Source organism: Rhineura floridana, chromosome 3 (genome assembly GCF_030035675.1).
Source record: "Rhineura floridana isolate rRhiFlo1 chromosome 3, rRhiFlo1.hap2, whole genome shotgun sequence".
Taxonomy (NCBI): Eukaryota; Metazoa; Chordata; class Lepidosauria; order Squamata; family Rhineuridae; genus Rhineura; species Rhineura floridana.
In genome coordinates, this window is record NC_084482.1 from 201,558,123 (window position 1) to 201,570,749 (window position 12,627).

The window sequence follows — 12,627 nt, forward strand, 5'->3', positions numbered from 1 at the left end:
CCAAAGTCTGTTAGTATCGCTAATCTTAATGATTTTATACCATTTTGTGTAATCCACTAAGAGTTCTTGCTAAATAAATTATGGGGAGAAGGAGACTGAGGAGATTGGAGGGGCTGTATGAAGAAAGGCCATGGTCTCCTGCCCCTCCATTTGGTTAACCACCCTGAGTAACTCCCACCAAAATCTCCAAATCAGATGACAGCTGCCAATCAAAAGAGAGTGTAAAAGCAGTCCTTTGTCCCTCACCAACCAGAGAACTAGTAATTGGCTATCTAGCTGTGTTACTCATGAGGAGATCAGAAGCCTGTTTTGTATGTAGGAAGGATAGATGTGAGATAAATAGATCCTTTTGTTTTCAATATTCTGCTTTGTCTTCCTTTCTCTAGTTTATTTATTTTATTAATTTACATCCTGCCCTTCCTCCCAGCAGGAGCCCAGAGCAGCAAACAAAAGCAATAAAAACACTTTAAAACATCATAAAAACACTTTAAAATACATTAAAACAAAACATCTTTAAAAAGATTTCTTAAAAAAAGGTTGAAGACATCTTTAAAAAGAAAGTTTTTTTAAAAGTTAAAAAGCAATTCCAACACAGACACAGACCAGTTCTTAATAAATGTTCTATAATTTGACAATGGGCTCTGGGTGCAGGGTTGCCAAACTCAGAGGGTCTTGTGACACCCCCCCCACAAGCCTCAGCCACTTGGTTTATGCCAGACAGGTATAGGATTGGGGTTGACAGAGAAAAGCAGGCAGCTCTAATCTAGGAGAGAGACAGAGTTGGGTGCTGGCTTTGTACCCCTTGTAAACTGAGTGGGATCTTGGCATAGCCTACCTCCGAGTCCCTATTTAATTGTTTGGCCTCAGAGGTCCAGACTCTCCCCCAGTCTGGGAGCTATCGGCCCAAAGAGGGAGGGTGGAGGCAGCAATTAACAGTTGGGGACAAACTGGCCTACTCCGTAGGGCAGGCGGGTAGCAGTTGGGCAAGGAGGGTATAAACAGGATCTATTGGCCTCTCCTTGGAGTACAGTTAAGTAACAAAATTGCTACTACAGAAAGGCCAGAACGATAGAATAATACAAAGAAAGGTGAAGACCCCCAGAGTTTCTAACCAGGATCTCTCCCTCTCACAAAATTCTACCCTCAATATGGCTCACTGGATATAATCAAGATTAAATGCAAAGAGAAGATGAAAAAACTTTATTAATCACAGAAGTTGAAGGTGTTCCTGCAGGAATAATTACCTGTCTAGTCCCAAACACAGGAAACGAATGATTGGGGGGGGGGGAGAGAGATGGGATCCAGGATTGGAAAGCTGGGATCCACAGGATAGGATTACATCTTTGGGGTGCTTCCAGATGACCTGTTTATTGAATATTCATCCCAATTTGTTTGCATGGAGATTAGACAACACTTAGCGTTCATTCTGCATCTGTTTGCAGGGAGATGAGATGTTCTTACATCAAAGCAAGCATTATCTCAAAGTTTCCAGTGCATTTCCTCATCTCTTTCCTTATTACAGAAAGTCAGATACTTTGGGAATGAACCTGGGACCCTCTGCATGTAAGACAGATGCACTGCCATTGATCTAGAGCCATCTGTCTTCAGGGAACCTTTTCCCATGATGCTGTCCCATAACAGTGCTCCTGTCAAAGAAGCTCTGTGTGTCACAAATAATTTGGTCACATGGGGCATCGACCAGGCATGCTAGGCCTCAGCATCACCCGGTGCAAATGGAGAGCATGTTGAACAATCCTGTGGCCATGCGTTGCAGAACACCAGTGTTGGTGAGAAAGCAGCTGTCATCAGGGAAGTTTGCTATCTCCACCGAGCAAACTTTCCTAAGCTTTTGAGGAACACTCTGGGCAAGCCCCTGGGAGAGGCTTAGCATGGCAGAATATAGCTCTGCTGCCTGCAGAATATCAGTTTCTGAGCTGCCCTCCTAACCCATTCCTCCACATTAGGAGCAACCAGGAAGGCTTCTGCTGACATCACTCTCCCCCTACTCCACTGTTCACGATTGTCCATCTCCTAAACTCAGACCAAGGATTTACTGAGGTGCTAAACTTGGGTGAGAGCCAGGAGCAACTTACCCTGCAGGGTGGAGCTGCAGCAAGTCTTCCGCTAGTGCAACTCCAACTCCTCTTCAACGTTTTCCCTCTCTTTGGTGGTACTGATGCCCCTGCTGGAAGGTCAGTGCTGCTGCTTCACCGGACAAGCTGCTCCTGGTCTGAGCTGTAACCTTGCTGGTGGGGTGGAGAGGGTCACACGGGGTTGTAGCCAACTAAGTAGACTCATTGAAATTAACCAGCCTAAGTTAGCGATGTCCATTAATCACAATGGGTCTATTCTTCCCCCAGGCACCTGGTTGGCCACTGTGAGAACAGGATGCTGGACTAGATGGGCCACTGGCCTGATCCAGCAGGCTCTTCTTATGTTCTTATTCTGAGAAGAACTAGCATTGGATACAAGCTATGAGCTAACAACCCTCCAGAACGAAAAATTATCTCCACCTACAGAACAAGGATGTGTAGGGATGCATTTATTTATCTTAGTAGCGGAGGAATATTCAGTCATGTGACCCCAAGGTGAAAAGTCAGGGCTCAGACACAGCTGTAACCCCTCAGGGAGACTGGTAAGAATGCTCTTGCTAACCCTCACTTTGGTTCATTTGGAGTTGGAGGGGTGGCAAAGCTCTGCTGGAGTATTCTGGGCTAGATTTTCCACCTCACACCCCTGTCGTCCTGCATACTGTGAGATGAGGACAAGTGGCAAGGACCATCTTTTAGCATTTTCAGAGAAATGTGCAGACCCTGAGTTCACTGGCAGACTTCCCTCTTGCCTAGCAGAGCAATCCCATAGTTCAGAGACACCATTAGAAAACAAAAGTTTTTCCACAAACAGTCAACAGGAAACACACACATAGCATAAGGTCACCTCATACCGCAAATCCTTCCTTTTCACATTGCTGTGTAAGTGAAAAAAAGAGCAAGGTTTGAGATCCAAGGGAGCAGTCTGAGCTCCAACATGTGTAACTGTGCTCTCAAGGAACGCAGCACAGGACTACAGGCCACAGATCAGGAAGGGAGTCTGTGTCTCAGGGCAAACCTTGAGTCAAAGAGATGCCTTCCTGCTTTTTGGTCAGAGCTCCTTCACATCACTTCCGCTGTGGTCTCCCTGGGCTTAGGATAGGTAATATCTGCTATCTGTTACTTCTTATAGCAGTAGGAACCTTTTATCTTTTTAGTTTAGAGTTATGAAAGGGTTAGGATGTTAATGATCAATGCTGGCAAGCACCCAGTAATGTCGTATAGCTATTCTTCTCTTTACTTTCAATAAAAGAAAGCTTTGCTTTAGCCTGGTTTGAACCTGAATTTCTGGGGTTATACACACACTATTTAGACACATTTCAGGGCAAAGTGCCTGGTTTATCCCTAGCAAAAAATCTCCCTTCTTTCAAGGAGGCGTGTCGGAGAGCCCAGTTCATACTCGGGTCCCCAATAGACACGTGTGTCAACAAGACTTAGACCTAGACATTTCATGAAGAGTTCTTTGGAATCTTAAGTAGGTTTCTTCCCTGTGACCATGGTATATCAGTCCAGACGCACTTCAGCCCCCTCAGTGACCACCACTCACCATATGCTCAGAGGCACATGTTACCAAATTCTTGCAAGCTACACAGCAAGTGGATTGGACTGTGAAAGATCAACCCAAATTCTGTTTGCATTCTGACAAATTTGTAGGGCAGTCCAATATCTCAGAGAGGAGGTCAGGTCTCCTGCTCCCCTGGTGCATTCACTATAGCTGCCCAATTTCCCTGCTTTTTAAAGTTTGATAGAAATATCTGTGGGCTATAGGTACGTTCTTAAACTGCAAGGTTTTTTGCCTATTAGTGAATTAGTTAAAGATTTGCTATGTTACAAATATGCAGGCATTTATCCTAAATATTTTTAAAAAGAGAAATGAATGAATGAATTAAATGAATGAATATGATAGCTACCTATCCAAGCAGGGATTCAAAAATCTAGTTCAGTGTAGGGGGTCTATGGATAGGATGCAGTAGAACAGAGATGAAAACATTGGAAAAATAAAATGGTGAAATATAAACCTCAAATGGGAATAAGCAATCTATTTAAACAAATTTTATGTATATAAAAACTAGAAAAACTTTTCTGCATTCTGATTTGTTCTTTTCTCTCACCTCACTCTTATTAAATGGTTCAGTTTAGTATTGGTAAATGGGTGGTCATGGAACACACACCTGCAGAAACATTTTTCCATTATTTTAGGGATTGGCAGAATCCTAAGTCACTTCAGGGTACAGGGAGACTCACAATGGTCACTCGGCACTACTTGTCCCATGGAATAGCAAATCACTATTAGTTTGCAAAGGCCTTCTCAGCATTTCTGCTTCTCACACTCAGGAAAGAAAAACATTTCTGCCCTTTGCTTTAAGGTCTACGTCAGTCATGAGCCAGAATTTAGTCAGAATTTCTTGACTAAAATTTCTCTTCCACTCCACAGCTCCTTCATTCCACTTCAGCTTCACCATGCTGACAGCTTGGCCCCTAAAACTGAGCTCAGTAGCAATCTTCCAATCAATCTGGAATTTTCTTAACAGTTCAAACATTTCTAAGAATTAATTCTGTTACCTACTACAAGCATCCATTATGTAGGAGAGATGCATGGAAAAGTGAATGGCCAAAGTTTCCCACCAGTAACTACTGTGCCTCTGTCTCCTACGGAGATCTAAGGTAGTATCTACGTCTGAAGCTCTTTCTGTTGTTGTTACGTGCCTTCAAGTCAACTACGACTTATGGCGATCCTATGAATCAACGACCTCCAACAGCATCTGTCGTGAACCACCCTATTCAGATCTTGTAAATTCATGTTTGTGGCCCCCCACTCTGCCCGTCTGTTCCCTGACCTCAACTAAACCGCAGTCTCCAACCCATTGACATAATAAACCTTAAACAAAACTATGAATTCTTTGCATCTGTCTTCACAGTGGAAGATATAGGGCAGATCCCTGAACCTGAACTAACATTTGCAGGAAGGGATTCTGAGGAACTGAGACAAATAGTGGTAACGAGAGAGGAAGTTCTAAGCTTAATGGACAATATAAAAACTGACAAATCACCGGGCCCGGATGGCATCCACCCGAGAGTTCTCAAAGAACTCAAAGGTGAAATTGCTGATCTGCTAACTAAAATATGTAACTTGTCCCTCGGGTCCTGCTCCGTGCCTGAGGACTGGAAAGTGGCAAATGTAACGCCAATCTTCAAAAAGGGATCCAGAGGGGATCCCGGAAATTACAGGCCAGTTAGCTTAGCTTCTGTCCCTGGAAAACTGGTAGAAAGTATTATTAAAGCTAGATTAACTAAGCACATAGAAGAACAAGCCTTGCTGAAGCAGAGCCAGCATGGCTTCTGCAAGGGAAAGTCCTGTCTCAGTAACCTATTAGAATTCTTGGAGAGTGTCAACAAGCATATAGATAGAGGTGATCCAGTGGACATAGTGTACTTAGACTTTCAAAAAGCGTTTGACAAGGTACCTCACCAAAGGCTTCTGAGGAAGCTTAGCAGTCATAGAATAAGAGGAGAGGTCCTCTTGTGGATAAGGAATTGGATAAGAAGCAGAAAGCAGAGAGTAGGAATAAACGGACAGTTCTCCCAATGGAGGGCTGTAGAAAGTGGAGTCCCTCAAGGATCGGTATTGGGACCTGTACTTTTCAACTTGTTCATTAATGACCTAGAATTAGGACTGAGCAGTGAAGTGGCCAAGTTTGCTGACGACACTAAATTGTTCAGGGTTGTTAAAACAAAAAGGGATTGCGAAGAGCTCCAAAAAGACCTCTCCAAACTGAGTGAATGGGCGGAAAAATGGCAAATGCAATTCAATATAAACAAGTGTAAAATTATGCATATTGGAGCAAAGAATCTGAATTTCACATATACGCTCATGGGGTCTGAACTGGCGGTGACCGACCAGGAGAGAGACCTCGGGGTTGTAGTGGACAGCACGATGAAAATGTCGACCCAGTGTGCGGCAGCTGTGAAAAAGGCAAATTCCATGCTAGCGATAATTAGGAAAGGTATTGAAAATACAACAGTCGATATCATAATGCCGTAGTATAAATATATGGTGCGGCCACATTTGGAATACTGTGTACAGTTCTGGTCGCCTCATCTCAAAAAGGATATTATAGAGTTGGAAAAGGTTCAGAAGAGGGCAACCAGAATGATCAAGGGGATGGAGCGACTCTCTTACGAGGAAAGGTTGCAGCATTTGGGGCTTTTTAGTTTAGAGAAAAGGCGGGTCAGAGGAGACATGATAGAAGTGTATAAAATTATGCATGGCATTGAGAAAGCGGATAGAGAAAAGTTCTTCTCCCTCTCATAATACTAGAACTCGTGGACATTCAAAGAAGCTGAATGTTGGAAGATTCAGGACAGACAAAAGGAAGTACTTCTTTACTCAGCGCATAGTTAAACTATGGAATTTGCTCCCACAAGATGCAGTAATGGCCACCAGCTTGGATGGCTTTAAAAGAAGATTAGACAAATTCATGGAGGACAGGGCTATCAATGTCTCCTAGCTGTGATGTTTGTGCTCTGCCACCCTAGTCAGAGGCAGCATGCTTCTGAAAACCAGTTGCCGGAAGCCTCAGGAGGGGAGAGTGTTCTTGCACTCGGGTCCTGCTTGCGGGCTTCCCCCAGGCACCTGGTTGGCTACTGTGAGAACAGGATGCTGGACTAGATGGGCCACTGGCCTGATCCAGCAGGCTCTTCTTACATTCTTATGTTCTTAATCAATCCATCTCTTGGTTGGCCTTCCTCTTTTTCTACTCCCTTCTGTTTTCCCCAGCATTATTGTCTTTTCTAGTAAATCATGTCTTCCCATTATGTGTCCAAAGTAGGATAACCTCAGTTTCATTATTTTAGCTTCTAGTGATAGTTCTGGTTTAATTTGTTCTTAATGGGGAATTTTATATATCCATATATGTATGATCATAACTATTAAGAAGGCACATTTCTTTTGTAATCATAAGGAGTTAACTATTGAACTTCAGGCCTATTGGGGCCCTGAGATTTAAGCTTATAACGAAAACCTGAATCTTAAATATTTAACTCAGAACCTGTTGCCATTGGCAGCAGGTCACCGCAATCCTGTTTCCTTAGTAATCCAGCCGGTGCGAAGACTTGGCTGAAGCATTCATTGTCTATTGTTCTCACGCAAGCAAGCATTTTACCTGTGAAAGGTATGATTAATGATTACGCCATGCTGTTCCAAGAAATAATTTCTTCTGTAGAGTAATAATGCCATCTAAAGGAGAAAAGTTTTATAGGATAATCAGAATGTTTTAATGAAAAGAGAAATAGCAATTATTTAAAAACAAATCAGTGTATTAAATTTATAACTTTATAGGTGTCTTTCCATAAAGAAAAGGGCACATCTGGGGTGGCCTGTTTGTCTGTTTTTATATCTAAAGAGGCTAAAACAATTATTAGTTAGTCAGAGTCACCCAAGCTCTTTCCACACTGCAAGCATTCATAAGGTTTGTCTCCTGTATGAGTTCTTTGATGTGAACTAAGGGCTCTACCCACGGGAGTTAGCTAATGTTTTCTGATTGGTTTGGAATGATGTTATGTGGGCAAGGACTCATATGATTGGTGAATCATTGTCACATGCTATAAAAGTACTCTATAAAAGAGCTTGTACACAGTGCCTCAGTGCAGTTTTTCTGGGATAATTCTGGAAGGCTGACCCTGCATATGCTTGTTTTTTTTTATAAAGGCCTACCTTTTTGCTTCAAGCCTGTGTCTTCAAATATTTTCTTTAAGGACCCCCAGCAAAAGATCCCAATGGAGAAAGAATTCTCCTACATTCTAGCACCCAATTATTTGTCTTTTTCGCAGTCCATGTTATCCGCAAAGCTCTCCTCTAATACCACATTTCAAATGAGTTGATTTTTCTCCTATCTGCTTTTTTCACTGTCCAACTTTCACATCCGTACATAGAGATCGGGAATACCATGGTCTGAATGATCCTGACTTTAGTGTTCAGTGATACATCTTTGCATTTGAGGACTTTTTCTAGTTCTCTCATAGCTGCCCTCCTCAGTCCTCGCCTTCTTCTGATTTCTTGACTATTGTATCCATTTTGGTTAATGACTGTGCCAAGGTATTGATAATCCTTGACAAGTTCAATGTCCTCGTTGTCAACTTTAAAGTTACATAAATCTTCTGCTGTCATTACTTTAGTCTTCTTGACGTTCAGCTGTAGTCCTGCTTTTGAACTTTCCTCTTTAACTTTCATCAGCATTCTTTTCAAATCGTTAATCAAAGCTCTTTCTACTCTCTTCAAATTTTATGGGTTCTCCCCTTTGAGGATTCTTTTATATGAACAAACAATGGCAATGCGATTAAAATTGTTTCCTCCTGTGAATTTTTGGATGGGAAATAAAGGAGGTATGCTGAATGAAACTCTTTCCCACATTCTGAACAGTTATATGGTTTTCACCCCAGTGTGAGTATTTTTTTGTGTAGCACGGGTGTGATCCTGAATGAAGCTCTAAAGGTTTCCCCACCGTATCGATACTTTGATGTAGATTAAGACTGAAGCTCTGCTTATTCCCCCCCACACACACACACACATTAAAAGCATTTAGATGGCTTTTCACCCACATGGACCCTTTCATGTGCCTGAAGATTCCAGTTCTGACTAAAGCTCTTTCCACACTCCAAGCATTTATAAGGTTTGTCCCCTGTATGAATTATTTGATGTCTAGAAAGGCTGCCACTCTCACTGAAGCTCCTTCCACACTCCAAGCACTTATAAGGTTTGTCTCCTGTATGAGTTCTTTGATGTTTAGTAAGGTTGCAGTGATGACTGAAGCTTTTTCCACACTCCAAGCATTTATAAGGTTTGGCCCCTGTATGAGTTCTTTGATGTGAAGTAAGGTGGCTACTCTGACTGAAGCTTTTTCCACACTCCAAGCATTTATAAGGTTTGGTCCCTGTATGAGTTCTTTGATGTGAAGTAAGGGTGCTACTCTGACTGAAGCGTTTTCCACACTCCAAGCATTTATAAGGTTTGGCCCCTGTATGAGTTCTTTGATGCGAAGTAAGGTGGCTACTCTGACTGAAGCTCTTTCCACACTCCAAGCATTCATAAGGTTTGTCTCCTGTATGAGTTCTTTGATGTTCAGTAACGGAGCAACTCTGACTGAAACTCTTATGGCACACCAAGCATTTATAAGGTTTCTCCCCTATATGAGTTCTTTCATGTTGACTAAGGGCGCTACTCTGACTAAAGGTCTTGCCACACTCCAAGCATTTATAAGGTTTGTCCCCTGTATGAATTATTTGATGTCTAGAAAGGCTGCCACTCTCACTGAAGCTCCTTCCACACTCCAAGCACTTATAAGGTTTGTCTCCTGTATGAGTTCTTTGATGTTTAGTAAGGTTGCAATTATGACTGAAGCTTTTTCCACACTCCAAGCATTTATAAGGTTTGTCCCCTGTATGAGTTCTTTGATGTGAAGTAAGGTGGCTACTCTGACTGAAGCTTTTTCCACACTCCAAGCATTTATAAGGTTTGGCCCCTGTATGAGTTCTTTGATGTGAAGTAAGGGTGCTACTCTGACTGAAGCTTTTTCCACACTCCAAGCATTTATAAGGTTTGGCCCCTGTATGAGTTCTTTGATGCGAAGTAAGGTGGCTACTCTGACTGAAGCTCTTTCCACACTGCAAGCATTCATAAGGTTTGTCTCCTGTATGAGTTCTTTGATGTGAACTAAGGGCTCTACCCTGACTGAAACTTTTTCCACACTCCAAGCATTTATAAGGTTTATCCCCTGTATGAGTCTTTTGATGTCTAGCAAGGTAGCGCTGCTGACTGAAGCTGTTTCCACACACTGAGCATTTATAAGGTTTGTCCCCTGTATGACTTGTTTGATGTCTAGTAAGGGTGCCTCTCACACTGAAGCTCCTTCCACACTCCAAACACTTATAAGGTTTGGCTCCTGTATGAGTTCTTTGATGTGAACTAAGGGAGCTACCACAGCTGAAGCTCTTTCCACACTCCAAGCACTTATAAGGTTTGTCTCCTATATGATTTCTGTGGTGCAAAGTAAGGGAGCTACCAGTAATGAAGCTCTTTCCACACTCCAAGCACTTATAAGGTTTGTCCCCTGTATGGGTTCTTTGATGCGAGGTAAGTTTGGAATGCCAAGCAAAGCTCTTTCCACACTCCAAGCATTTATAAGGTTTGTCCCCTGTATGATTTCTGTGGTGCAAAGTAAGGGACCTACTGTGAATAAAGCTCTTTCCACACTCCAAGCATTTATAAGGTTTGTCCCCTGTATGAGTTCTTTGATGCAAAGTAAGGGAGGATCTCTGACTGAAGCTCTTTCTACACTCCAAGCACTTATAAGGCTTTCCCCCTGTATGAGTTCTTTGATGAGAAGTAAGGTGGGAATGACAAGTGAAGCTGTTTCCACACTCTGAACATTTATATGGTTTCTCCCCTGTATGAGTCCTTTGATGTTCAGTAAGGGAGCAACTCTGACTGAAACTCTTACGACACACCAAGCATTTATAAGGTTTCTCCCCTGTATGAATTTTTTGATGTGAACTAAGGGAACTATCGTGATTTTGACACCCCAATTTCTATGAATCCTTCTGCTTTGCAACTCTTTCTAGGAACACTTCTGATGGTTCCCCTTCAGGCATCTTCGTCCAGACATCTCCTGATGGAAAAAAAGGAAAGCTGATACAGTGTTGTGAAGAAATGCTGTGTATATATCTGTCTGTTTATGATTTGCACTTTGAAAAAAATATTTCTGGGACCTCTCTTAATGTCAGAGTGTAATTGTGAAAATTCAAGGCCTTGCACTGCTATTATATTATGGAACTGTATGAGCAGTAACTGTTTGGTGACAGGTTGTGAGGAGAGAGAGAGAGAATCGCTTTTACTATTTATAGTTGGGGCCAATATCAGGTAAATTCATTTTGATTGGTTGGGAAAACAATAGGTTTTGATTGGCTGGAGGTTCTAAAGATCAAAGGATGGGCAGTTAATTGTCAGTTGGAAAAGTCAGTTGATGAGGGAGGTGTGAGGCAGAGGCCAGAGAACACTGAGGTAAAAGTGGAGAGTGGAGTATTGGCAGGCTGACTAGTAGCTTATAAACTTGGGAGACACTCCACCCCAATATGGCCTATATGAATTTTAAATGGCTTCAGTTTGGTTCACTTTGCAAAGAGGCTATTCAGACGTGATGGAAAAATAGCTGAAAGAGTTAAGTTTGAAATTAAATGAAATCTTTATTGTTCAGAGCCATGCAAATGAAAATGTACTGCCTTCAAGTCGATTCCGAGTTATGGTGACCCTATGAATAGAGTTTTCATGAGGCTGAGGATAGGCTACCACAATTAAACATGTCATGCCAGCTTGCCAGCCTTACCCTAGCCTACATTTAAAATGCCTATGCAAAGCCTTGCGGGGATTTTTCCCCTTGACATCTTTTTCTGTAACCTGCCAGTAAGCAGTTAAATGTTTGGTTTTGCCTCATTGCTGTGACTTGGCAATTTACAACCCCAGCTGTATGAGATTACAAGCTAGCTTCACACCTTGTTATCAGTAGTAGGGGCCTGGTTCAGTCAAGGCCATAAAATTCAAGGAACTGCCTTGGAAAACCAAGAGGAGGTGCCTGGTGTTGTGGGAACATAGTTTTTTCATCCTTTTGATCATATCTCAATTGGTTAATTGTCTCCGGCTGGGCGGAAGATTTCTTCCATAAGAAGGAGCTCAGAACTTTGGGTTTTTGTCCCACTTTGTGAGCACCACCTTGTCCTGTAGGTGATGTTCTGTTGTGGCTCCATCTCCATCCTGACTCGCAATTCCCTGAGGGGAGAAGGCTATCCATCTATAGATCCTATGGTCTGTAAGTATTAGGCAAGAAAGCTTTGTTATTTTTGATTTGTGGTACTTGTATTTCTTACCAAACCTTACCCTGTTTGGGGCATGTGGTAACAGGATTCAATTTGCTGCTAAACCTTATTTTGTGCACCTCTTTTTTATCTGTAATACTTTTATGTTTTTCTTATTCTTTTTTAATAAACTTTAATTACTTTAACCAACATGTGTTCACTTCAGAGGGGGGTGAGTTCCTAAATTCAGTCCTTGCCATTCGACTACAACTACCGTGTAACAAGGAACATTTTGCCTGAGGCTTTGGAAGGGGCAAGGAGTGTATCTAGGCTCTTGCTCTGAGAAGCTCTGATGTTTAACTGGGCTCTAAGGTTCCCTTCGCCCCAGAGTGGCTAACCAGCTAATTGGTGGTGGCAGTTACTACCTTGCAGGGTTGGTGTGAGCGTGCACAACCTTGGCAAACCAGGATTTGCTGGGATCAATTGCCCAAGGCTGGGAATTGACTCCTGGGACAGTGAGAGCAGATGGGGAAAGCTCCCCGCTTTCACTACAAAACACATGTAAAAATATAAAATACAGATTAAAATACAAGTCATATTACAACAAAACACAGTTCGACAACATAGAGTAGAAGAGCAATACATTTCAAATAAAAATTTCCTCTCCTGAGCGAAAGGTACCCTGACCCACCCC

At 42.3% G+C, this 12,627-nt stretch overlaps 1 protein-coding gene across 1 annotated transcript in view; it reads right to left on the minus strand.

The window, feature by feature from the left end:
* Positions 1-7,365: 7,365 nt before the first annotated feature.
* LOC133378874 (zinc finger protein 420-like) overlaps positions 7,366-12,627 on the minus strand; it is a 33,975-nt gene continuing 28,713 nt past the window's right edge. The window contains exon 7 of the mRNA XM_061613488.1: positions 7,366-10,673. Coding sequence (XP_061469472.1) covers positions 8,658-10,673 — 2,016 coding nt within the window. The 3' untranslated portion in view covers positions 7,366-8,657. The remainder of the gene's footprint in view (positions 10,674-12,627) is intronic.